The 26,654-nt window shown below is 30.7% G+C and overlaps 3 protein-coding genes across 3 annotated transcripts; 2 read left to right on the forward strand and 1 right to left on the reverse strand.

The window, feature by feature from the left end:
* Positions 1-4,750: 4,750 nt before the first annotated feature.
* On the forward strand, positions 4,751-5,827 carry LOC109013657 (glycine-rich protein 2-like). The gene has a single exon (XM_018995815.2). The coding sequence runs from the start codon at positions 4,878-4,880 to the stop codon at positions 5,484-5,486; it is 609 nt and encodes a 202-aa protein (XP_018851360.1). The 5' UTR covers positions 4,751-4,877; the 3' UTR covers positions 5,487-5,827.
* Positions 5,828-15,071: 9,244 nt separating this feature from the next.
* Positions 15,072-18,032, reverse strand: LOC109013658 (auxin transporter-like protein 3). The gene is made up of 8 exons (XM_018995816.2): positions 17,714-18,032; positions 17,397-17,582; positions 17,113-17,225; positions 16,838-17,021; positions 16,614-16,711; positions 16,090-16,297; positions 15,700-15,957; positions 15,072-15,565 (listed from the first exon to the last, which is right to left on the reverse strand). The coding sequence occupies exons 1-8, from the start codon at positions 17,867-17,869 to the stop codon at positions 15,371-15,373; spliced, it is 1,398 nt and encodes a 465-aa protein (XP_018851361.1). The 5' UTR covers positions 17,870-18,032; the 3' UTR covers positions 15,072-15,370.
* A 5,301-nt stretch (positions 18,033-23,333) lies between these two features.
* Positions 23,334-25,346, forward strand: LOC109013660 (pathogenesis-related thaumatin-like protein 3.5). Its single transcript, XM_018995817.2, has 3 exons — positions 23,334-23,464; positions 23,623-24,286; positions 25,068-25,346. The coding sequence occupies exons 1-3, from the start codon at positions 23,398-23,400 to the stop codon at positions 25,201-25,203; spliced, it is 867 nt and encodes a 288-aa protein (XP_018851362.1). The 5' UTR covers positions 23,334-23,397; the 3' UTR covers positions 25,204-25,346.
* The last annotated feature ends 1,308 nt before the right edge of the window (positions 25,347-26,654 follow it).

Genomic DNA, 26,654 nt, shown 5'->3' on the forward strand with positions numbered 1-26,654 from the left:
CTTAAATATATTTTTTTTATTTCTGGATAAACTGAATAGTTTATTAATTAACCAGAAATTAATTACATTATTTGAGGTAGATCTATAGTTTCTAATGTAGTATAGTTTATTTAATTTTTTTTAAAGGAAAATGATAGGGTTACTATTCTCCTACTACTCATCTACTACTCTTTTATATTTGATTTTTTTAAAAAAATTTTTATTTTACTTAATGGTTAAGGAAGTGATTATTAATAAAATTATATATTTTTTTAATTTTTTTGATTAAGGATGTTAAAAAAATACTTCAAAGAAAATGATAAAAAAAATAAAAAAACTTGAAATTAACTATAAGTAGTAATTGGGTAGTAATACGGTAGTAACCCTATCATTACCTTTTTTTAAAGGTAAAGGATGAGACTTTATAAAATATATGATTAAATTATTTAATACTTACCATTGTAGTTTTGAATTTTAAAACTGACACATTATATATTTATTTTGGAAATAACAAATATACAACATGCGCATCCAACTATAATTATTAAGAGTAATAATAATAGGTTGGTTAGTATAATTACAAATTTTCATAAGGAAATAAATTATAACTTCTTAATAATTTAAAAATATAATATGTCATTATTATTATTTTATTTAGCCAAGTGTGAAAATGTTAAATAAATTAATGTTTTTCATTGTTATTATTTCTTATAATGTTTCTGTTTTAATAATATTAAAAAGAGTTATGAAAACTTTTGAAGTTAATTAAGATGATGTGGTTTACATTCTTAAATTAAGAACTAAACTACCTTTAAACTAACGCAATAATTTAACATTATTTGTAGTGTTAAGTAATATGGTCTAGAATATGTTAATATATATTTGAACATTTTTAATTTTTTCCTTCTCTAAAAATTTATATAATGTTGGAGAGAGTTAGATGAGATGAAATTTTATAAAAAATAATTGAAATAGAGAAAGAGTTAAATAAAAAATATTATAAAATTAAAATATTATAAGACACTTAGATTATAATTTTATAATATTATTTTTGTTTTGAAATTTAAAAAGATAAATTATATTTTATTTGAAATTTGAAATTTTGAGAAAGTTGTAATGATTATTTTAAAAGTTTTGTATTTCAGTTATGTTTAAAAATGAGATGAGATAAGATATGAAAATTTTGGAATAAAATCTATTTTCAAATAGACTTTTATTTGAAAATAAGTAAAGAATGAACAATGTTCTTATCAATTTCTCTCTCTTTTTTTTTCTGTTTTTCTCATCAAATCCAGTTCTCTTATGTTTTTGCTCTTTTGCCGATTAGGTGAGTTTGGATACTGATGTTTTTTTTTTTTTTTTGATAGGTTAGATCTTAATTGAGATGAGATTAGTTGAAATGAAAATTAAAAGTTGAATAAAATATTGTTAGAATATTATTTTTTAATATTATAGAAACATTAGCCTTTTAAACAAGAGATTTTGGTAAGTTTAACCAAACAATATTTTATTTTTAGTAAAAGAAATAATCTTAATTTGCTTATGGATGTTACATTTCATTTAAGTGTATTCAATTCTTGAGTTTGCTGCTTAACAAGTTCTAAGATTCTCATTATATGTTATTTTATCTGAAACTCGTAAAAATATTATTGGATATAATCATTGATATTAGAGTTTATAATATGAGATAAAAAGGAAAATGATTTAGTCAAAAATCCTTACGCATATATTGCTTGTGATAATATAATGATTTGCTTTACACGATGATTCTATCTGAAATTGATCATATTTTACTATCTATTATACATCTCGTAGCATTTAATAGTGCTGCACGTATACTCTTACTAGTATATATATATATATATATATATATATATATATATGTATATATATTTATATATATAGTTGTGCACTAATTATTCCTTACCATTTATTTACCCACTGCCATAACATGTCTCTCCACTTTTTTCTTTGAATCTATCAACACCTTTGTGTCGAGTATTTTTATTTTTTAAGAAAAATGATAATTCAAACGTGGTATAATCATTTCAATAAAAATAAAAAAATATTAGATTTATATAAAAATAATAATTTTTTAATAATAAATTTTATTTTTTTTTAAAACGACTACACATTCTACGATTATATTTAATATTTTTTATCCTAGTGCTACATGAATCCACGTGGCCCTCCATGCTACCATGCTGGCTGTCCTTCAACTATTTGTCATTACAACTATTTGTGCTCATTGAATGTCAACGATGTCGTATTGTGCAACTCATACCATCCTTCGACTGGTCTACCTAATAAGCTCGTCTACAATAGATACTCCCTTGGAGCAAATAGCTAAAATTTATATAATTGATGGAAAAAATACTACATATTGAATTAGTCAAATCTAAAATAAGATAGATGAAAAATCATAATTGATTTATCAAATATTAAAATACTAATTTTTCACTCAAAGTAAACTTTAAAATATTAGTTTCTCATTCTAAGCAAAAATATTATTTGGTTTGTAATTAAGAAATTTAGATAGAAATTTAGATGAGTTTAATCAAATATTTTTTGTTATTAGCATAAAATAACTTTTGAAAATATAATTTTTTTTAATATTAATTTAATTAGAATATAAAAATTATTAATATTAAATTATTAGAATTATAAAATGTGATACAAATAAATTTAATAAAAATTATTAATTTAATAAAATTTTATTATTTTATAGAGAGTGAATGATTAATTCAATGTGGAGATTGAATTTAAATAAAATAGGAAAATGTAAAAAAGTGTGATATTGGCTAAATTTTAAAAATACATTTGACTAAACCAATGAAGATGCTCTAAGATACCATATTATGGAACGAAAATCTCCCTCTACCACTACAACTCATCTAGAATTGTTGTATTTCTATACATAATTGTTGGGACAATGTTAGGGATCGAGAATGGTGTTCTCGCATTGTATCGATAAATATAAATATATTTTTAATTTTTTAAAAAAATATCAATTCACTAATTATCATTTCTTTAATTATTAAGTTAAAAAAAAATCAGTCAAAATGGAGTACCATTCTTGATCCTCCTATCATTTTCCTAATTGTTGTCACTTGCAACCAAACTGCCAACTCAAACGACAAACCACTCTTTTTAATCCACGTAGCAATCCAATGGTCAAGAGAAAATGAGATTAAAATTGCTTCATCAGTTTAAACATTCTCTCACTCATCTTCTTTTTATATTTGTACGTATATTGTAACCCCAAAGCTCTTCAGTTTTGTAAAAGATATTTCTTCGTCGAGAAAGAGAATTATAAATAAATTAAAATTAGTTCAGTCCCTCTCCTTAAATATATATATATATATATATTACTGTTGGAGATTTGGATATAAATATTCATTGAATGATTATAAAAAAGAAAATTTTATATACTATAGTACTACCATCTCATTTTCATCCTACTGAGTATGATGTGACATATTTATCACCATTAAATGATAATTTATTACATGCTTATTTATCATCTAATGGTAATGAATGTATCACATACTACTTAGTATGATTAAAATAAGATGAAAGTGTAGTGTATAACATTACTTCTTTATCAACCTCATTCCTTATATTTTAAAATACCATAATAATATTACTTGCGTACTAAACAAATAAAGATAGCCGACTTTTCTAATTATTTCTTAGGATATTTGAAAATATAAAAAACTCTATGGATAAAATAACTTGATTTACACCTGCGAATGAATAGTTGACATGTATAGATTGTAGCAAACTAAACAAGAAAATCGCACGTAGAGAATCACATTAATGTCTTCATATGAAATACCCAGCCCCTCTCTCTCTCTCTCTCTCTCTCTTTCCCTCCCTCATTTGAAGTTTGAAAGACTCTCTCCTTCAAAGCCCCCCCTCTCCCTCTCCTCTGATTGTTGCCCCAAAAACAATCTGCCATTGCAAAACTTGAGTAGCATTACAAGGGGAAAAAAACAAATAGAAAGTAACAAATTCAAACTTTGAGCTATCATCATTGAATTTTTTAAATTAATTGAATTTTTTATGATGTGTAATGTATGAGAATGAAAAACAAAATTTTTTATCTAGATATCATCATTGTTGGATTTATGAAAGATGCAGCTATGTAATTAGTTTTTTTATTTTTTGAAAGAGCTATGTAATTAGTTTTGATTCTAAGAGACTGTTATGATAAATAATATAGAAAAATATTAGTACACGTGCTTGAGTTTGTCATCTCTTTTTAATCGTTTATATATTTATTTATTTTTATTTAATAATTAAGAAAGTGACTTTTAGTATACTATTATATTTTTTATTTTTTAAAAATATTTAAACATGTTTAAAAAATATAAAAAAATAAAAAGTCAAATTTGTGCTAGGTGGGCAGCATCACTCAGGATGAGTTTAGATAGACACTTCAGATAAAATGAGATATTTTGTTAAAAGTTAAATAAAATATTGTTAAAATATAATTTTTATTTAAAAATTTTAAAAAAATATAATAAAAAAATAAAATAAGATATTATGTGAATCCGAACCTACCCAGCAATGATATATGTCCTTTTACCCAAAAAATAAATAAAAACAAAACGAAACAAAGGTAGCCTGCAATAAATATGACGTGGCCCGAATGGATAAGCCAGCGAATAAAATTTTGTTCTATGTACCGTAGAAATACGATCCAAATTGCTAGCCTCAACTCAACCGTCCGATCCCTCGTTAATGGGTCCCCACCCCATTTATTCTATCGCAACTTTGACGCAACCGTAAAGCCGAGGCCAAAGTAAAACAAGAAGAGAAACAACCTTTCCTCCATGGCCAACTGCTGCTGACGAAGAATCTTCTGGAACGTTCGGGATCGTTTTAGCTTAGCAATGGCCGAGACCCAGAGATCCACGGGCACGGTAAAGTGGTTCAGCGCGCAAAAGGGGTTCGGGTTCATTGCTCCGGACGAAGGTGGTGAGGATCTCTTCGTCCACCAGACCTCGATCCGGTCCGACGGGTTCCGCACCCTCTTGGAGGGTCAGCCGGTCGAGTTTTCCATTGACTACGGCGAAGATGGCCGCACCAAGGCCGTGGATGTGACTGACCTCGCCAGATCTCGCCGCCCGGGCGTTGGTCGCGGAGGTGGCAGGGGAAGAGCCGGTAATTTCAGTAGATATGGTGGCGGAGGCTTCGCTAGTGGTGGTTACGGTAGGGGCGGTGGTCAGAGAGGTGGAAGGAGTAGCGGAGGCTATGGTCTTGCTACTGGTGTTGGCGGTGGTGGTGTTGAGTGTTACAATTGTGGGCGAATCGGTCATTTGGCTCGGGAATGTTATCAAGAAGGTAGTGGAGGGGGCTTTGGCGGTGGCGGTGGCGGTGGGAGCCGGAGATACGGGGGTGGCCACGGATACTCTGGTGGTGGCGGTGGTGGTGGTGGTGGTGGAGTGTGCTATAATTGTGGGGAGGAAGGGCATTTTGCGAGGGATTGCCCTAACATTTAGAATACTCGAACTTGGGTGTGCAAGGGGCTTATAGATTTTTCTGGGTTTGTTACAGATTTTATTTTATTTGATTTCATTTGTTGCTTGGAGATTGTTCTTATCTTCTTGGGGATGGAATGCTCGGTGAAGATGAATCAGAAGCGCTGTCTTCTTTTTTCTCACCAGTTGTTTCTCGTTGTTGGGTTTTTGGGTGTAAGCTTGATTACCAAATACCGATATTTCGTAATAGATTCTTCTTCTTCTTCTTCTTCTTCTTCTTCTTCATCGTTCTCATAACCTTCACAATTTGTTCAGTATGGGATTTGAATTTATGAAGTCGTATATTTGTTGATACTTCTGAATTCTGATTGCGAGCTCTTTTCCTTCCTATTATTTGTTTTTTTTTCTATTTCATTATTATTTTTTCTCTTTTATTGATGCCTTGAATGTTGAACAGCCATGGTCGTCCTCGTAGTTGTAGATTTTATGAATTTTGCTTTTAAGAGCCCAAAAAATTATTTTCGTACATTATGATAAACAGTTGAGTGAGTCCTACGTTATTCTCCAAAACATGATTGCAAAATTGAGTCAGCTCCACGTCGGCGGTGCCGCATGCCGGCATCTTTTGCCCATCCTGAGGTGGTGCCCGACCACCATGGCCGGCATGGGGAGAGGGCACGGGGAAGGAGAGAAAGAAAGAGAAAAACAAAATAGGGGAGGTGCCACATCAATGTTTGGAATTTTTTGTAGAATTTTTTTGTGTTTATAGTATTTTTGAAATTTTTATGAAGTTTTTGGACATCTAAGTTTTCTGGATCAATATGTGGATGGAATAGATGGTTCTAGCAATCTTTATCCCGAAAGGATTTCCTTCTTTTGGTGATAGTTGTTGAACATAATTTTCGTTGTTTTTTTGTTCTTTTTCTGGTCCATGGATGTGGGTTATCTACATGCTCTGTTCACTGCCTTCCAAAACTCACGTCCAACACATTTATTTGTATATTATACACGAAAGAAGGCTGGTCCTGGGCCATGGCAAACTGTTATTTTCCGATGTTATTAATTAATATGCGTAGGGGGAGCTGAGCTTGCGATCTCATACACCTTATCCTTGTTTGTGGCCGCTGAGAGGTTTAAGATTGCATCCCAACCTTTTGGCCTCTGATTTTTGTGAAAGGTCTTTAGAACTTGTTCTTGTATTTTTAGGAGTGGTTTGGATTTAGAAATAGGTTGAGATGGTTTGTGAATAGTAGAATAAAAATTTTTTTTTTTTTTATATTTTTTGTAAAAATTTAAAAAAATTATTTTAAAATTTGAAAAAGTTGAATTGTTTATTATATATATATATATTTTTTAAATAACTGTTTGTATCTTAATTGTCACTGTTCCTACCTTCTTGTTTTTGGGAAAATTTTGATGCAAGTTGTTGAGAAATAAATATAGACACATGAGAGTCGATTAATTTCATTTATGCTCATACGATCACTCACAATGGCTTATCTATTTTGCATTTTTATGTAAAATAACTATCAATATTTTAAAATAAGGTTTCCATTGGATTATGTAAAATCAATGCAAAATACATATGAGCTAGAGTGATTCTCTCTCTACATTTAACATGTGTTATTCATTTATGTAAATATTTTTTACTATTTCTTTCTTTTTCTTTATTCTTTTTTTATATTTCTCACATATATACTTTTATTTATAAAACATGAAAAAATTAGAATATTTTTAAAATACTTTATTTTATTACAAAAAATTATTATCATGATGAAAACTTTGCTAAACATAGAAAATGATAAAGAATTCACAAAAAAATGGATAATGGGTTTTTTTCTTTTTTCTCTTTTTTATTGGACTATTAATGTCATTTTAACAATGGGGAGATACTACAATTATAGTAATATATTAGAAATGTTAAAAGACCTAAAAATATTATAAACTTAATATTAATTAGAGAAAATATTTAAAAGTAATAAAAAAATAAAGAATATTTAAATGATACGGAGAAATAATAGATAAAGTGATATGATGTATTGTAAAAGTAGTTAGCTAAAATAGAAAAAATAGATTATGGTTAGTTATTTATATGAAAATTTAGATGAGCGAATGCTTTAGGTAATCCGACAAGTGCGATGGTTTAGTTTTAGTTAAACGGAGCATTAACTTATTTAATACAGTCATTGTATTTGCATGCTGGCCTGGGTAAAACCTGGGCCGATAACCACCCCAGGAACTCGAATAATTAGGTTTCGAACTAGGTCAAGAAAAAAAAGGCCAAATGAAAGTGCTAAATAATTGTTTGAATATTAAATAAGCAAAATTTATATAAACTCGGTTCAATTTGATTTAGACTTGTGAACAAAACTTGTATAATCTCAACTTGGCTCGTTTGGGCATGTTTAGGCTTCGTTTGAAAACTAAACTCATCTCAACTCATCATTATAATTTTTTTAAATCCCAACACAAAATATAATAAACAATTCAATTTTTTTAAATTCTTAAATAATAATAATAATAAACAATAATATTCTAACAATATTTTATCATCTCAACTCAACTCAACTCAATTCAAGTCAGTTCAATGTCCAAACGTATCCTTAAAGCTTGTAGTATGTGTTATAAATGTATAAGCTATATTTATTACATGTTAGTTGTATTTTATATACTTAATTATATATTATTAATTTATTTATAGTTTACCTTATTTAATATATTTATTATATCCCCAAAGCGTGTATAAGATACTTTATCTAATTCTTTTTATAGAAGATATTTATGTATTTAGTTATCTATACTCAATTGTGTATTTCATTACAAGTTATATGATATATCAAGCTATCTAGGGCATGTTTGGCAAACATGAAAGCATTTTAAAATTCACAATATTTCTTATAACTTCATTCTCAAATATCACTCAAACATAAAGTACTTCTCAATTTCAAATTTTTAATTTTTTCATCTAATTATTAACTAATAACTACTTAAACATAAAAACCAATATAACTTTTACAAATTTCAAAATAAAAAGAATATTAAAAAATTATATTCAAACAACTTTTTAACTTTATCTATTAATTTTCACAAACTCCAATATAATATTTATTTTAAAATATATTCTTATTCGACATTTTCTCTCTCATTTTTCAAAACTCAGTAAGACATATTCACTCAAACCATTTTATTAATATTTACAAAATTTTAAGATATTCTAAGCATCCAAACACACCCGTGATGTTAATTTTTTTTAATTTATAAGTATAAATTGACTTATTTTATAAAAATTTATATCATAAGAATTTTTTAATTAAAACTATTTGGTTGAATAGATAAATGGTTAAATTTTTTTGTAAAATTAATTCTTTTTTATATTAATCAAAAGATTAGAGTAAAAAAACAAAGTTCGAATTCGAGCAACTCAAATTCGACTCGATAGTTTATTTTTAATCACGAATATATATATATATATATATATAATACTCTGAACTTTTTTATTCAAACGAGATTATATATTAATCGAGCTTGGGCATCTTTATTTTAATTAGGCTTGATTTGGTTCGTTTAGAGCATTCTCATTGGCTTGGCCAAATGAAAAAATTATCTAAAATTTAGATAACTTGTATAAAAAAACTCTACATTGGATTGGCCATTTTCAAAATAATTTACATTTTTGCTACAGTTATTGGCCAAATATAGATAACCATAATTGATTCTCCAAATATTAAAATACTAATTTCTCACTCCAAACAAACAAATTAAATTAATTAGAATATAATTAACATTTAACATTTAGAATATAATTATTATTAACATTTGATAATACTTTTTTAATATTAATTTAATTAGAATATAATTATTATTAACATTTAATAAAACTTTTTTGATATTAATTTAATTAGAATAAATTATTATTAACATTTAATAATACTTTTTTTAATATTAATTTAATTACAATATAATTATTATTAACATTTAATAAAACTTTTTTTAATATTAATTTAACTTTTTTTAATATTAATTTAACTAGAATATAATTATTATTAACATTTAATTGGTAGAACTATAAAATATGATAAAAATAAATTTAATTAATTAATTATTAAAATAATAATATTTTAGTATTATATAGAATGTGAATGGCTAATCTAATGTGGGGATTGAATTTAAATAGAATAGATAAATATAAAAAGTATGATATTAATTAAATTTTAAATATACATTTACCCAAACCAATGAGAATGTTCTTACAGCCGCTGTGCGGTGCATAACTCTCATAACTCATGAGAAAACTTCCGTTGTCTCTTTGTTTGGAATCAAAAGTTACTTGAACAAACCAGTCTGACATTACAAAAACATTGCAGGTATTTTTTTATTTTTATTTTGAGTGAGTTAATTTTCGTTAACTAAAATGAAAACGGCAGGTACAAGAAAATGTGAAATGAGTAATTCAACATGTACTTAGAATTATATTTACGATAAATTCTCAAGACTCATTTGTTCAGTTTTCTTTTAAAATTTAAAATTTAAAATTTTTTAACATATCAATAACTGATATATGAAGAAATAAATTTTTTATAAATTTTTCTTAAATACAATTAACACTTCTCTTTTGTATGAGTAATTCCATATATACTAATTACAATGACTATATATATATATATACTATTGTGTGTGCATATATTAGTGATTATGTACATAAGAGTCTAAACGCATTGTCAAGTTTGACTAGGTGTGGTTTGGACAGTGAGATGAGATTAAATGGTTTTAGATAAAAATTAAAAGTTGAATAAAATATTGTTAAAATATTATTTTTTAATATTATTATTATTTTGAGATTTGAAAAAGTTGAATTGTTTATTATATTTTATATGAAAATTTAATAAAGTTGTAATAATGAGATGAGATGAGATGAAATACGTTCACTATCCAAATAGAACCAAGCAACTGTCATATAATTTCAATTTACCTAAGCTAACGTTGATCATGAATATTTAAACATACAAAACAGGCATATATATGAAGCTAGCTTGATATAATACTCAGGTTCTTCTGATGATCTCTAAGGTTGTACCACTCTATATATTATGATTAATCAGGTTCTTCCCTAGGAAGCTGGTTTCTATGACATGCATGATCTCAAATTTATCAATTATATATAAAGTTTAAAAGAACATCTAAAAGTACTCTTGAAAAAACCAATCATGGATGAATATATATAATTAATTTTAAAAAATTAAGATGTTCCTCTCCATTTATTTAGAAAAATAAATGCCAAAAGGAAAAATAATGTATTAATGTTCTTTGCTGGAACGCCAACATACACAGGAGGATACGAAATCAGTTGCTGGAACAACAAAATTAAGATGCTTCTCGCCATTAGTGAATCTCCCAATAGGCCATTCCCAGATAATGAAAGTGTTTGAGAATGTTTGTAAATAGTAGTGAAAAAGTAATAATAAAATATTAAATAATAGTAAAAAATAGATAAAATAATAAATTGTAATAAAAGTAAGTGAAATATAACAATAAAGTAAAGAATATTAGTAAGAGCGTTTGAGAGTACTCTCGTTAACTCATCTAAAAAATAATCAGAACACCGAAATCCAAGATTCCCCACCACCCAAAAAACAGATCTCAATGTAACATTAATTATAAATCTACAAGGAGAGGAGGAGACAGGCTCACTTGATGTTCGAACACCCAGGAGGATAAGAAACACGGGTCACTCTATGGTAGAATCACTGGAGGGAGGGAAGGAAGTTAGATTTGATAATTTGAGCTCTAGGGACCTTTTTGACATTTCATTGCAATTTGAAGAGTAAATTATTATAAAGTCCAGTAGTCCGCATACATGCTCTTATTCGAGACTGTAACTAACAATTCTCTTTATATGTTGTCATACTTACAATGTCTTATTTCTCTCTTTCCTAAGAAATGAGGAAGGCATTTCCTTGGGACAACAATGATGTTCTCTCTCAAAAGAAAACTTTAAACCATAATTAACGGCCATATGTTTTCCAAACCATGCATACTTTTTCCCAAACCATCTTAAGTGTTAACTTCAGTCTTCAGTCAAAAGCAATAACTATAAGGGACACCCGATCTTAGTGGGCCATTCCGGCCTAGTAATCTTACAATAGCCAATCTTATTCAGCAAGTAATGGGCTAGCCCAAAGCTAGCCCATAACCGATGTTCTTTTTCTGTTGGACATAGCCCGCAGCCATACAGATACAACACAAACCCCTTTTATCCTTTTGCCTGCTTCTTCTATTCTATCCAAGCATTTAAGCAAGCATGTCGGTTTTCCCCTTTTTAGAACTGCTTAATCTAGCTAATTAAGTCAGTATTATTGTGCAGTACAGTGCAGGCATGTCTAATAAGGCATTTGTGAAGATTTTTGAGAAAGACAGGACCTGAAGAAGCAATATTTATCAGAATCAGTACACTTTAGAAATATCAGCCAGCCTTTATGCTTTTAGAAGAAACTTCTATGGACCATATGATCAGTTTTGAGTCTTTTTGACCAAACACCCCCATCCCAACCCCACTCCTTAAGGTCACAGCTCCTTTTCTCCATCCTCCAGTACTCTTGATTGAAACCATTCCAGCAACTGGAAAAAGAAAAAGAGGCTATGATCAGCATTGCCTTAGGGTCATGTCTTTTTGAGAGTTGAAGGCTCCTTTTTACTTGCAAATATATATATATATATATACATACACTCAGATTGCACATGATGTCACTTTTGTTTTTGGCCAGTTAGTGTATCTGTCACTTCATGGGTTGCAGTAAGGTTGTTGTTTAACTAGTGATTTGGCCGAATTAAGCTTTGAGGTAAGGTGGGTCAGTTAAATAATTTGACAAGTTCTTGCCAGAGAAAAAGAGAGATCAGATCTCAATAATTTGTTCTGTGGTCCAAGTTTACAAATCTTCATAGAGAAGAAGATCTTGTATGCTTTTTTGTTTTCTCTGTAGAAGTATTTTATGTTCATAGTTTAGTGTATTTTAACATTTATATTTGTATTCTTTTATCCTGTTATATGTATATGTGTGTGTGTGTGTGTGTGACTCTGAGTAATTAAATTTCATATATAGGAAAATACCCACAGAATTAAATGAAGAATTATATTAGGACAAATTCACAGGGATACAGTTGGAACATACAAAATAAATGATGAGATTTACCAAAAAAAAATTTTTTTTTTCCCTTGTAAATTGCCATTTGCAATGATATCTTAGCAAAGGAAATAAGAATATTCAAAATATTTGGGCAATTGGGAAATTTGGTCACTTGACATATAAGCTCATGGGTGACATCAAGACGACAATCCAAGGAAAAAGCCAACCATGTGAGGACACATAATAGCCTCACATCACACGGATTGTGACTGACAGATCAAGGACCCACACACGTGTGGCTTATCCAGACTGTTGATTAGGAAGACCTTGGTCAAGATATTGAAATTTGATTCCTGTCTCACAAGCTTACAACATGAATGGGTACAAAGGATTACAGTCTTGGAAATGTCAGTATGGAGCTGTTGTCTCTCTGATATCTTAAGATCAGTAGAGCCATTTCCAGGTTATATACAGATATATACATATTGTCCAAATTGCAGAATCCATGTGAGTTTCATTTTGATCCTATAAACTGCAAAATATATGGTGGGAATACATAATTCTGTCAAATGGATGGCAACTGATCAGTATATCAAGTTCTATCTAAAAATAAATAAATAAGAAAATCAATTGCTGGTCAAAAGCATTTCTGTAAAAGTTGATTTGGGTCCTAGAAATCTTAGAAACTCAATAGCTGGTCAAAAGAATTTTCTCTTTTATGATTATGCAGATTCATTGATCTGGAAAAAGCACAAGAAAAATAATTGAAACGTTCCTTATAATTGAAAGTTTCTTAGAGAATGTAGTGACCCCCCACCCAAGAAAACTTGTCATGTGTGCTAAGACCCCACCACCTACCCTGTTAATGACCTGAGAAATCTTTGGCCAAACTTATATCACACAGAACTTTTTTCTGTCACTGTTCACACCCAATTCCCTTTTCCTTTCTTCTTGCCATCTCTTTAATTTCTAGGGTTAGGTGTAGGGAAGGCAATGCTTTTTTGAGTTTCACAGGTGTAATGGGCATCAAGGTTGCTTTCTTTCCAAGCCTCTCTTTCTCTCTCCATCTTCGTGACCATTTGTTCTTATCAGAAAGAAAGTCACTTCAATCCATGAAGAACGGTGTTAAAATGGAAGCCCATCAAGCCCATATTATTGGACCCCAATTCCATGCACCATACTTAAATTAAATATTTTTATTAGTTTCCATAAAAAATATTTTTTTTTTATTAGTTAATGATTAATTTTGAGCTTTTATATATAAATAATGTTATATATAGTCGTGGAGTGAATAAATTTCGTGCAGTCACTTTAAAAAACAGTGGAGTCCATTATTAAAAAATTAACTTTCTTTTCATGTGAATTCCATATTTATTCATTTTTTTAAAATAATTACGTAATATTTACACATTCATAATTACAACTATCATTTCTCTTTATAAATTACTCTTTTTATGGGTTATTCATTCTCAATCAAATAAGGTTGCTCAAAAAAAAGGAGTATTCCAAGTGTTTGTATGTGAAATGTTTTAGATGCTCTGGGTCCTACAAAGTTGCTTTAATACTGATCTGTCTTCTCTAACACAAACACATGTACACCGGCGTAGGGAACGCCACTAATTAATGATGTTCCATCCAGCTACTTCAGCCAATAGCTAAATGACTGAATACACAATTAAGCTTTTGCTCATTTTGTTTGTCGTTTAGGACATGTCTAAAAAAAGCACATCAAATTAGGCAGAGAGTCCAATTTGAGTAATGTGATAGGAGCCAAAAGAGAAAGTACTACTTCAAAGTTCAAATGGCCCTGTATATGTTTAGATCAGCCACCCAAATAAATTAGTCCCTTACATCATTTGGTTCAAACATATACCATCAACCTTTATAGCTAACTTTAAAAGCTGTCCAATATCACACATTATTATATATGCAGGGTTCTGGCACGAGTACTCTGATCTGATCGGCCTTACCGACTCCAGTGACCTTTCACCCCCAGATTGATCTTTTTAATTGCTTAAAACACAGAATGTGAAGTGTTTGGTAGTGCTGATATGATAAGAACCTAACCAATACTTGGAAAATTGAGCCACAAGTTGTCGTTTAGAACTCCATGCACGGCACTATCAGTTAGGCGTCTGTAGCATTTCATGCAACTGTCCAAATCAGGTTGGCGAGAATGGATTTAGATGGTTTCAGAGAGAGTACCATTACCGTAGCTAGTGGCTAGACTGTTTAACCGAGAGAAGTTTCTGAATAAAGCAGCCAGGGAAAGAATTGTGTATATAAACGGATGGAAAAAGTACTACTGCCTTTCCCAGTTGGGTCTAGGTTCTTATTCAGAAAAACAGTGAGATCAATGCATGTTACTCTTATATATCCAGTTGATTTGGACAGTGTACGTACATATCTTCTTCAAGAATTCGGAATGATAGAACAATTTGAGCAAGTTTTATCATACACATGGATATATATAGGAGTACTAAAGTCAATCCCATAAAAGAACCAAGCTAGGGAGTTGCATTTAGAAAAATAGAACAAGATCAAGATTAATCGATCGGCACACAAAGTTACAATTGTAGGTCCGTACGTATAAGGGTGGCCATGATGCATGATGGCCTTCACACCTTTTCTGAAAATCATCAACATACCAGCTTCTACAAGGACACAGAGAAAAAGAGAGGAAAAAAAAGAAAACTTCAAATGCCAATCTCTTTACACGCTTACATATATGTAATTTTTTTTTTTTTTTTTAGAAAAAAAAGTAGGTGATTGATCTGGTACTCATCAAGCCTTGTGTGGGGGACACTGATAGCACTTTGTGAATAGACCAAATGTATCAACTTGGCGTACGAAATTGAGCATGCTTGCCCATCCTCCAAATCCAAACCCTACAATCAATACCCACACCACAACAAAGGAGTTCATGCTGTATAATCCAGCCCAACCTCCTACCAATGATGGTGGTCTCTCTACTGCATTCTGTCAATTAAGAACAAAAGTAGAAGATAAGTTTTAGTTTTTTCCCCCAATACTTTCTCCAAATTTGTCATGCAAGTAATAAATGGCTTATCCTAATACAGAAACGAAGTTAATTTAACAGATCAAAACCAAACCTCTCTAGCTGCTGCAGAAGCAAAGGTCACCATGTGTGCTAGGGCTGGAATTATGTAAACGGTGAAGCTGACCAGAAGAGATCCAACAGTTGAGTTAATGGGGCCAAAGAATGGGAAAATGATTGCAAGGAACCATATTGGGATCACCACTGGAAGCCTAGTTAGAGCTCTCTTGAACACACTCTTTGTGTCATGCACCCCAATGAATTTCTCCCACACAAAGTACAGTGGGGTGCAAGCAAATCCAAACGTAATAAACTGCAAAGAATATCAAACATTTACATCCCAAAAAAATATCATTTAGATTTCCAAGATTCTAAATCATGAACTAAAATCCCATTAGTCTAATTAAGCGTTTAGGAATTATATGCATGCATGATAGTAATTAACCTGGTGAATAAGCATAAGGACGACAGCAGCGTCTCTAAATCCAGTCCTTGGTAGCAAAGAGAGAGCATTGGCATGGGTGAGAAGCGTGTCTCCAAAAGCCCAATAAACAGCAGAAGCTGATGGTAAAGTTAGGGTGAGCACATAGAGTGTTGCTATCAAGTATATTAGCTTGAATTTCTGCGGCTTCCACATTGCGTGCATAATCTCCCTGCATTAATATTGTAAATTAAATTTACCCTAAATCAAAACAGTTCACATTCACATGAGCGTACCAGATATATATTCAATTAATCATACACTAATTAGTGTTTGTCCCGTTGTCCGTGCTCAATATGGTCAACTTATCCATCCAATTTGGAGAAATCTGACATGTTTCGTACGAGCTTTCCAGGAAAAATGTTCTCTTTTATGGTTAACAGTTTCCTAGCTATGATCATGGGCCGGCATGTGAAATGTATATTACTCGACATCCAAAGTTATATATTGTATGGTGCTTGTGTTGAATTTGTATAAAGAATTCTCACACTGTAACAGCATGTCCGCCAAAGGTGTAGAGAATGTTGGTTGCCCCGGTGAAGTAGAGAACCATTGTTGTTGGACCTGAGTGCTTCACTCCCTCTACCTTCAAATACAAAAGAAAGAGAGAGAGAAATAACTTAAAAGGTGAATGAATGAATGAATGATAAAAAGAAAATTATATATGCTAGTATATATTATTTGCATTGGTTTCTGGTACTTCTGTTATTACCTGCCCATGGATAAGGGAAGCAATGGTGAGATACCATGCAGTGTAAGTGGTCATGATAAGACCCAAGAATGACCAAATTCTGTAATTATGGAATGATGGGATGAAGACAGTTGTTGCACAACATGCGCCAAAGATATAAGTCCAAGTTCTCTTGTCAAGATTGTCGTTTATGTAGTATATATTACTGCAGCAAATTAATGTATAAGGTGAATAACATGAATCAAGCTAGATGTAAGCAAAATGTATGGCAAATCATGAATAATTCTGCAATTCACCTTGCACATGCAATTAGTTGAATTACAGATCCAAATAGAAGAAAAGTGCAGTTGAAAAAGAGGCCTAGATTCCTCCAGTGTTTCCCCAACAGCCCATCAAGAACTTCAAACCACTGCAAACAATTAAAAGTGAGAAAAGCTGGAAATTACATGAGAAAGGAAGATTTTGGTCTGCTGGCATTAGAAGAAACAGCAAATGATATGATCATGTGTTCTTAATTTCACATCTGGCTAGCTAGCTACCTGCATGCATAATAATTAAGGGGGAGAGATATATAATTTACCTGAATAACATGATTCCTGAAATCAACCTTTTCTCTTTCCTTTCTAGTTCTGTACTCAACATAAAGTACACTGATAAGGTAGGCAGTCCAGCTTCCCATCAACCCATAGAAAAGCTGAAAAATGATTCCAGATACCATTCCCAGTTGTGAAAATGAGTAAGGTAGTGTGAGGAGCACTTGTGCAACCTGCGTTGAACGAGAGATTAATTAAAAACACATGTAAATGAACATATAGTACTGAAGTTTTCCATTACAATCCGAGTTCAAAAAAAAAAAAAAAAGAAGGAAATCTAGAATCTTGATGAACAAGTGCATGCCTGGTTTGAAGCACAACTAAACCACGCATCATAGACGGAGCCACCATGCCAAAACATCCGTGAGAATTTGCTCTTACCCAACTTGGGATCGTCTTCTTCCCTCTCCATTTCGACATAGTTTCCAGCTATAACAGTCTCAACCTTCTCAGAAGCCATTGTTATAGACTTTGTTTGTGATGTTAGGGAAGCAATGGACTAATTTAGCTCCCTATAAATAGAGATAGAGAAAGTTCTTTTTCACTTTGCTCCTGCTGCCACTTCTTATGCTGCTTCTCTTTCCCCTGTAAAAAACTCAAAAAACTTTTACAAACAATAATTAATAAAATCACCCAGATGGCAACCATAACTGGGTCACCCATTTAGGAGTGTGAATGCAAATTCCGTGCATGTAACATGCGGCTCTGCTCTACTCTACTCTACTCAGCTAATTAGTACTCTACTTATCCTTGCTTCATTTGCAGGTGATAGAGTTATGTCCCCTACAGGTGACATGCAATATTCACTTTCTCTTGAGCATTTTTCATTTTTTCCATTAAAAAAAAAATGCAAAGTTCCATTTATGGGCTTGAATGGGCCCAGAGTTGCATGCACTGCACGAGCGGGATGGCCCACCATATGTGAAAGAGCCCATGTAAAAAGGACTGAACATGAATGTGTATATGGAAAGTTAAAGGCAAAAAAAAGAGAAACTTTTAATAGTCAGAAGGAGATTGTGGGGGGATAGGGAAGAAAAAAAAAGAAAAGAAAAGGTTTCATTGGTGTGAGTGTGAGTGCTTGTGTGTGGGCGAGTCATGAAGAAGATGGAGTGAATGATTACACTTGGTTTGAGGTGGGCGGGCTGTGGTGCTAAACATGATTAGTAACACACGTGTGCCAACTGGCTTCTCAGAAAAGATCCAATAATAAACATATATCCTCTTCTCAAAGTTAGGTCTTTGGGCCATGGATTTAGCACCCACTAATCATGATCTTAAGTGCGCCTACTAAACTCACATTTCGTTTGCAATTTCTTTTTTATTATTGGACCAACGTGTCTAATTAATCCTGTAATTAATTATAAATTGATCAGATCTAACCCCAGAAAATATAATGACTTTTTTTAAAACACATTTTATCTCCGAGGGCTGTTTGGATACAAAGGTGACACCTTATCTCATTTAATTTCAATTAATAATTCTACTATTATTTATAAATAATCTCAATTCATATCATCTCATCTCACCATCTCAATTACAAGATCAATTACGGATGTCTCATCGGTAAAAAGTCAATAATTTAGTTATTTTATATGATGCGGACGCAATATTACACATATCCATAATTTAATTAATTAGATAAAAAAAAAAGAGTTGTGCTATACAGAAATCTCACACTCTGCACACCACTTAAAAAATAATGTGATTTTACTATTTTATCCTCATATTTCATATTTCATGAAATATGAGGGTAAAAGAATAAATTCACATATTTTTAAGTGGTGTGCATGAATGTAAGACTTATGTATAGAATTTTTCAAAAAAAATATATGTTGTATTTGCATGATCTCCAAATTTTCTTGTCATAAAAAATAATAATAAATATCTTTCATCCATCTTAACGATCAAGACCGAATGATGATACCATTTGTCATGAATCTTTTGTAGATGAGATGCTGTCATGTGTCATTGATCATAGGTATACTGTTACTTTTATAATATTATTGGTTTTTCTTTAATATATATATATATATATATATGAATAATTAAATACTAATTTGATAAAATGTTGACCATTTAACTTGAAAATATTATGTTAGATTTAACAACGACCATACAGAATAAAATTCTTTGAAAAGTTTAGTGGATCTAATCCAAATGATCATGCAAATATTCGGATGAAATAACTAATCAGCCCCTTTAAACAAAAATAATTAGGAGGAAGAGGAAATTGAAAACAAAATAGGGCATTGAAAAGAAGAGTACTTGCACTGCTATTCTAAAACCTCTACATACTGCTTATATAACATAATTTACACGCCATCCACATCACTTAATTAAATAGTAAGATTTGATTTGGTGACTATGTATTTGATTTGTTTTATGAATGAAATTGGATTTATTTAAAAAAAAAAAAAAAGTGTTATTTGATTTGTAAGATTTAAGTTTAGAAAAATTTTACTTATCATTCTCACAGCACACACTACACACCACACACCACACATAATTTTTTTTTCTTATTAAATATGTAGTATATATATGATAAGTAGAAGAACTGAATTAGTTTAAGAATAATAAAATCAAAATAAATTAAAAAATAAAAAACTTAAAAATAAAAATAAATGTGGTACTGTATGTATGGAGATGATGAGTATCAAAACTCTTTAAAATTTATCTTTTAAATTAAATTATGTCACGTAAGTAATATTTTGTGGTGTAAAAGCATTAGAATAACAGTACTCCTAAAAACAATATAATATCTGCAGGTACAATTAATTTGCCTAAGATAAGGCTTAAAGGTGGTCATAATATGAGCTTTAACTAATTCAGTTTAGTTTATAAGACTAACATCATCAAATTTATAATTATGCTCTTAAATTATCAATTTCGGCAATCACTCCTTGAACTACTAAAAAATCTCAACATATATAACCTCTATGTAAAGATACAAGTATCCTTCATTAAAAGTTATAATTTTATTTTAAAAAAAAAAAAAGAAAATACACGTATTTCTTTTTCTTTTTTCTTATGGTACTTTTCTTTTTTAAAATATTATCGAGTATACCTTTGATCTTTTAAAGAGAAAATGGGGTACGGTACATTGAGATTTTTTGGTAGTTTGGAGCGTAGTGATTGTCCAGATTAATAATTGAGTAATATTACAGTTGCAAAGAGATTTTATTTTGTAAAATTATAAATTGATGTGATACATATATTAGATCTATTTTATAATAAAATTGATAATTTTATGATTTAACGTACCACATGAAATCGTATTTGTTTATAAGTTTATTTTTCTAAAATCTTTTTATAACTAAATTATTTCTCTTAATAATTTGGTAGAGGTGAGTGCAAATCATGGTGGGGGTTATGTATTTTTCCCCAAAATCTTGTTTTTCAGTCATTACATATTAGCAAATAATTAGAAAAAAAATTATTTAAAACACTTGCTAAACATCTTGTTCTTTACAATTTTTTTCTCGAAAAAAAATATTGTACTTAAAGTTGTGTTTGAGTGCTGAGTTGATATGTGAATAATAGTATTTTCTGGTTCTCATTGAGATATATTTAAATGCATGTATAAAATAAGTTGAAATATATTTATTTTTTTATGAAAAGTTGAAAAAATAATGAGTCTCATCAATGATTGATTTGAGATAGATTAAGATGTGTTTGACACCTATACATAGCCACTTATCTTTGAGAAGTGAGAAGTGAGAGCTAGACTCGTTTAAATGGTGAGATGAGATGAGATGGTTTTAGATGAGTTGAATAAAATAATGTTATAATATTATTTTTTAATATTATTATTATTTTGAGATTTGAAAAAGTTGAAATGTTTATTATATTTTGTGTGACAATTTTAAAAAGTTATAATGATAAGATGAGATGAGATAAGATGATTTATCTATCCAACCGAGTCCTGAGTTTCCCGATATCTTGAAGTTGAAGCACTTTAATGAGTAACAATATCTCTATAATTCATTGGGTTTTCCTACATTTGGGTAATGCTTCCTAGAATTCATGATGAACAATATTTAATTTTCATTTGATTGTACCGAGTAAAATAATTGACCAACATTTACATTTCGATTATTCCACCAATCATAAATTAAAAATCATGAAAGCATTAATACCTTTTCTTTCTAGAAAGTCGAAGTGACGTACGATAAACGTTCACCCTCCATCCCATATGGAAATGCCCTTCCATTTATAGGTTATTGGAAGTACAAATTTATATTATTTAGTGTCATGTGTAAACTGAGAAGTATAGTATTTTGATGAATTTGGTGTATTACATATAGAAAAATAATAATAAAATTAAAAAAAATTAAAAAAGAAAAGAAAAGAAGAAGATATGTTTTCCTTAAAGTTTGAGATTAGCTTTTTCAAATAATTTTCAATAAATTTGAACTTATATACAATATAGTATCATTCATGTTGCCGACATGATGAGACTTAACTTACAAAAGTTTGATCTAGCTCGACAAATCAATCTATTGATCTAGATGGGATGAGTTCGATCTCAACAAATTATTCTGTCTAAACTAGTCGTCTTGATTTCATAATTCACGATCTTAAAAGGTTGCATAATTTATTGAGGTCAATTTATTGGGAGAACCCATCAAATTTATACATATGTAATTGCTTTCTAACATGATAGATAGTTACAAGAGATGCAAGGTCATATCTAAAGAAAGGTGGCATAAAGCATCGAAAAATCAAAGTCCTTTTCTTTTCAATGGAGCATTAATGATTTTGATGTTGATGATACTTGATAACCCAATTGTTACATTGTCCAAATCGGTAGGTCCAAACACACCTTGCATGTGCAAGTATGGACCTAATAAGAAACCCATATACGCATGCAATAGTAGCTACTAGCTAGCAAAGGGGGACCAAAAGAAACCAGCCGATCGAATATCCCCCCCGCCCCGCGCCCACTTTGACTTGGTATTCTTCTTTTAAGCACATCGTTTTCTCAACTTCCTAATGAACAGTTAATGATTTTTGGGATGTTTGGATGGGGAGCAATGCTAGCTGCATGTTCGATTCTCATTAATGAGGATCATATGCACAAGCTAATTACAAGTACTAAATAGCATGAAACTTGAATGGATTTACCCGTTCGTTTTGGGCCTTAACTTCACCCAGCCGAGCGGCCTCAAGGGCTTCCCAAATTCTTTCTCTGCTTGGTGCTTCTCCCGGCCCTTTAACGTCTTATCCCAAAAAGAATTCAGCCTTTCAGCCAAGCATTTTAGCGGAGGAGTGTTACAGTTATAAGGAGATTACGTAAAAATCAGCGGTATCGATCTTGATATGATATTTTATTGAAAAAAATATAAAAGAAGAAAAATTTTAAGAGAAGAATAAGGTTTTTTATCTTATAAAAATTATTTTTATTTTCAATTCGTACCGTTTTATTAAATAGATGCATTATATGTCAGTATTGAGTTGCGGTTAAGCACGTAAACTTACTTGTAAGAAGACTTTTCTTATAAAAATAATTATATAAATTGAGTGGTTTTATGTAATTGATCAGTGATCTATTTTATAATATAAATAATTACATCAAATTACGTGATTATTGTAATTAGAGTATTTCTCTTTGGTCAAACATATAGACTTGCTAAATGTTGCTGGAATACGAGGTAGATCGACCTTGTCGTTCCACGTACGTCCGGTTACAAAAGCAGAAAAGTTCACGCGAGGAAAAGAATGGAACCAGAACAAACTTGCATTCATGGATCAGGTAAAGCATCAAACAGTCCATAATGGGAAGTTTTCCCCGAAGAATAGAGTAATTAAATATATGATTTTGATAATCCGCTACATGATGCATATACCTCACTCCACAAGTTATTCTTCCTCCCCCGCCCCGCCATGCCCTATCTACGTTTGTATAAAGTGCTGCAGCCCCACGATCTCTTCCTGTGTCTTAGTTAATTTTCTAATTAGCCCCCCGCCATAATAAGAAATCAAGGAGACATGGCGTTTCATGATATTAAGGTGCTTTTACCCGTTCTCTGCGTTATTCTACTTATACTTTCATCAGGTAAACCTGTTTAATTTCTCGGCCTTCTTGTTGCCTTCTGCATGCTTGATTCTCGATCTCTTTTATCTATGGATTTCTCTTTACGTACAGTTATGGCTTAGGTTGTTCCTTACATTTTAAACATTAATGATGGGCATGCATGGATATCATGGATGCAGGAACCAAACTTTCTGAGTCCGCAAGAGTCTTCACCATAATAAACAACTGCAAAGAGACAATCTGGCCTGCAGTTACACCAGGGGAGAACTTTAATGGCGGTGGTTTTGAGCTTAAACCAGGCCAATCCATAGTTTTAACCGCTCCGGTGAGTTGGTCCGGGCGGATATGGGGTCGAACCGGCTGTAAATTTGACAGCAACGGCAGCGGCAAATGCCAGACCGGTGCCTGCGGTTCTTCCCTCAAGTGCGGAGCCTCCGGGGATCCCCCGGCTTCACTCGCCGAGTTCACCCTCGCAGCACTTGACTTCTACGATGTCAGCCTTGTCGACGGCTTTAACTTGCCAATGAGTGTTACACCCATCAATGGAAAGGGAAACTGCAGCGTTGCCGGATGCGACGGCGACTTGAGGACCTTCTGCCCGTCGGAGCTATCCTTGAAAGCCAACGGGAAGGTAATTGCATGCCGAAGCGCATGCGATGTTTTCAACACGGATGAGTATTGTTGCAGAGGAGTTCATGGGAATCCACTTACATGTCAGCCAACATTTTATTCGAAGAAGTTTAAGGAGGCTTGCCCTACCGCTTATAGTTATGCGTACGATGATCCCACCAGTATATTTACGTGCTCCGGGACCGACTATGTCGTCAGCTTCTGCTCATCCAGGTACGTAGTTTATAATATCATCACCAACTTTTGTTGTTTTTAATTAACGTTTGATCCCGCTTTGAAATATGTTTTAATAAAATGGGAATAGACTAATATAAACATTTAATTTATCAGATTTCTCGTAATAGATGAACCAACACGAAATATTTATAATTAAAAAAAACAAATGGTAGTGTACCAAAATTTAACAGTTAGTCTATAATTTATTTAAGAGTAATACTACAAACAGTCGTAGTACATAAGTATCATACAATCGTTTTGAAAAAGAGTGGTGTCTACTATTAAAAAATTAATTTTTTTCATGTGAGTCCCGTATTTGTTCATTTTTTTTAAAGTGATTATGCGGCGCTTGCACATTCTCAACTGTAACTATCATTTCTCTTTATTTAAAAGTCAGTACGGATAACATTCTTTTCACCATCATTGTTGATATGATAATATTTAATTAATTTATAGGAATGTAAATTTAATTTTGATTATATAGTTAGGTTTGTTATTAAAAAAATAATTTTTTTTATATAGATCTCATATTTATTCACAGTTTTAAAAATAATGCAAGACACTTGCATACTCTATAATTATAAATATCATTTCTCTAATTTCCCTCCCTAGCCTCTAGCAGGCAGCTCCTGCATACATGACATTTAATCAATCATGTTCTTGCATATATATAAATATATATATATATATATTAATTACATCCGACTTTGATCGTGTTCATAAACAAATTAATTAATGATGTCCTGTATATAATTTGTGTATATATATACGTCATCAGGAGCCAACAAGTGTGCACGTATCATAACAAGAAGCTCGTCTGCAGCGGCGCTAGCGCGTCAAGAGGCTTAAAATCTTTGATTAATGGAAGATGGTCGGCTCTGATTATTCTTGCAGCGATGTTGATACTTAAATAATTTGTGGACTATGAGTTAATTAAAATAAATTCTATATCTTTCTTTTTTTTTTCTTTTTTTTTTTTTTGGGATGGTTGGAGCTTCTGTATATATATAGTACTCCACATCATGTGTGTACAATATTATTCTGTAAATTATATATAAGCTGGTATATATATAATTTATTAATTCATTTTATGTTATTAAAAATAATCGAATTAATGCTGATCATTTGGTTACTACCATTCCACACATAAATGGTTTTCTTATTTTATTTTGTAATATTAATCCTGCTGGTCACAACTATTTTGATCCAACGGCCTTTATTCAAAGATATTGAAAGTGAAACTCGTGTGAACTAGCAAATAAATTCTAAGTAAAATATCTAGTGTTGGGCCTTATACCGTCAGAGCCACAGCCCAAATCAATAATTTATTTTTTATTTTAATTTTTTTAAAATAAAAGTTATTGTGATAAATTTAAGAAAATACAAAAATTGAGAATAAAAAGCAAATAAATTTATTTAATTTGATTAAAAGGATTATCTTTAATCACTATCCTCCAAGAAGCAAAAAAAGATCTAATTAATTATTTTGAGTAGAGAAAAATCAAGACACCTATGTCCATATATGACTTCATCCATTCAAAATTATCATCAATTGAGAGTTTGTAGTCCAATTTTTGGCCCGGTTTAATATAAAAAGTGTTTCATCTCATATCATTTTATTATATCATAATAAATTTTTTAAATTCTCACACAAAATATTATAAATAATTTAATTTTTTTAAATTCTAAAATAATAATAATATTAAAATATAATATTTTAACTATATTTTATTTAACTTTTAACTTTCATCTCATTTCAACTCACTATCCAAACGACACTTTAATTAATTCAGTCTTTGAGATTTTGATTATTACTAGGGGTGTAAGTTGAAACCGGAAAACCGGTCCGGTTCGGTCCGGGACCGGTTCTTAGAATGTGAAAACCGGCCGGTTTCGGTCCGATTCTGGTTTTAGGATTTTTCGGACCGGACCGGACCGGTTGATAAAAAAATATATATAAAAAAAAATATTTATATTATTGTATATATAAGTTTTATACAAAATATTATATATATATTAATATATATAAGTTTTATATATTATGTATAATTATAATTTTTTATGTGAAAGTTTTATATATAATTATATATATTTATATATGAAATAACTTCTTATTATAATTTATAAATTATTACATAAAATGTTAATATTAAATCTCTAAAAGTTTATAACTAATACTAATATTAAATATATAGTTTATAACTAATACTAATATATAACTTATAATAAAAGTATAAAACAATATTTTTTAAATTAATTTTTTTTTTATAAACAAATTTATAATAACAAATTGTGAAACTTACATTTAAAAAAAACAAGAAAACCGGACCGGACCGGACCGGAAACCGGTAAAACCGGAAGTACC

Source organism: Juglans regia, chromosome 13 (assembly GCF_001411555.2).
Source record: "Juglans regia cultivar Chandler chromosome 13, Walnut 2.0, whole genome shotgun sequence".
In the NCBI taxonomy this organism is placed as follows: domain Eukaryota; kingdom Viridiplantae; phylum Streptophyta; class Magnoliopsida; order Fagales; family Juglandaceae; genus Juglans; species Juglans regia.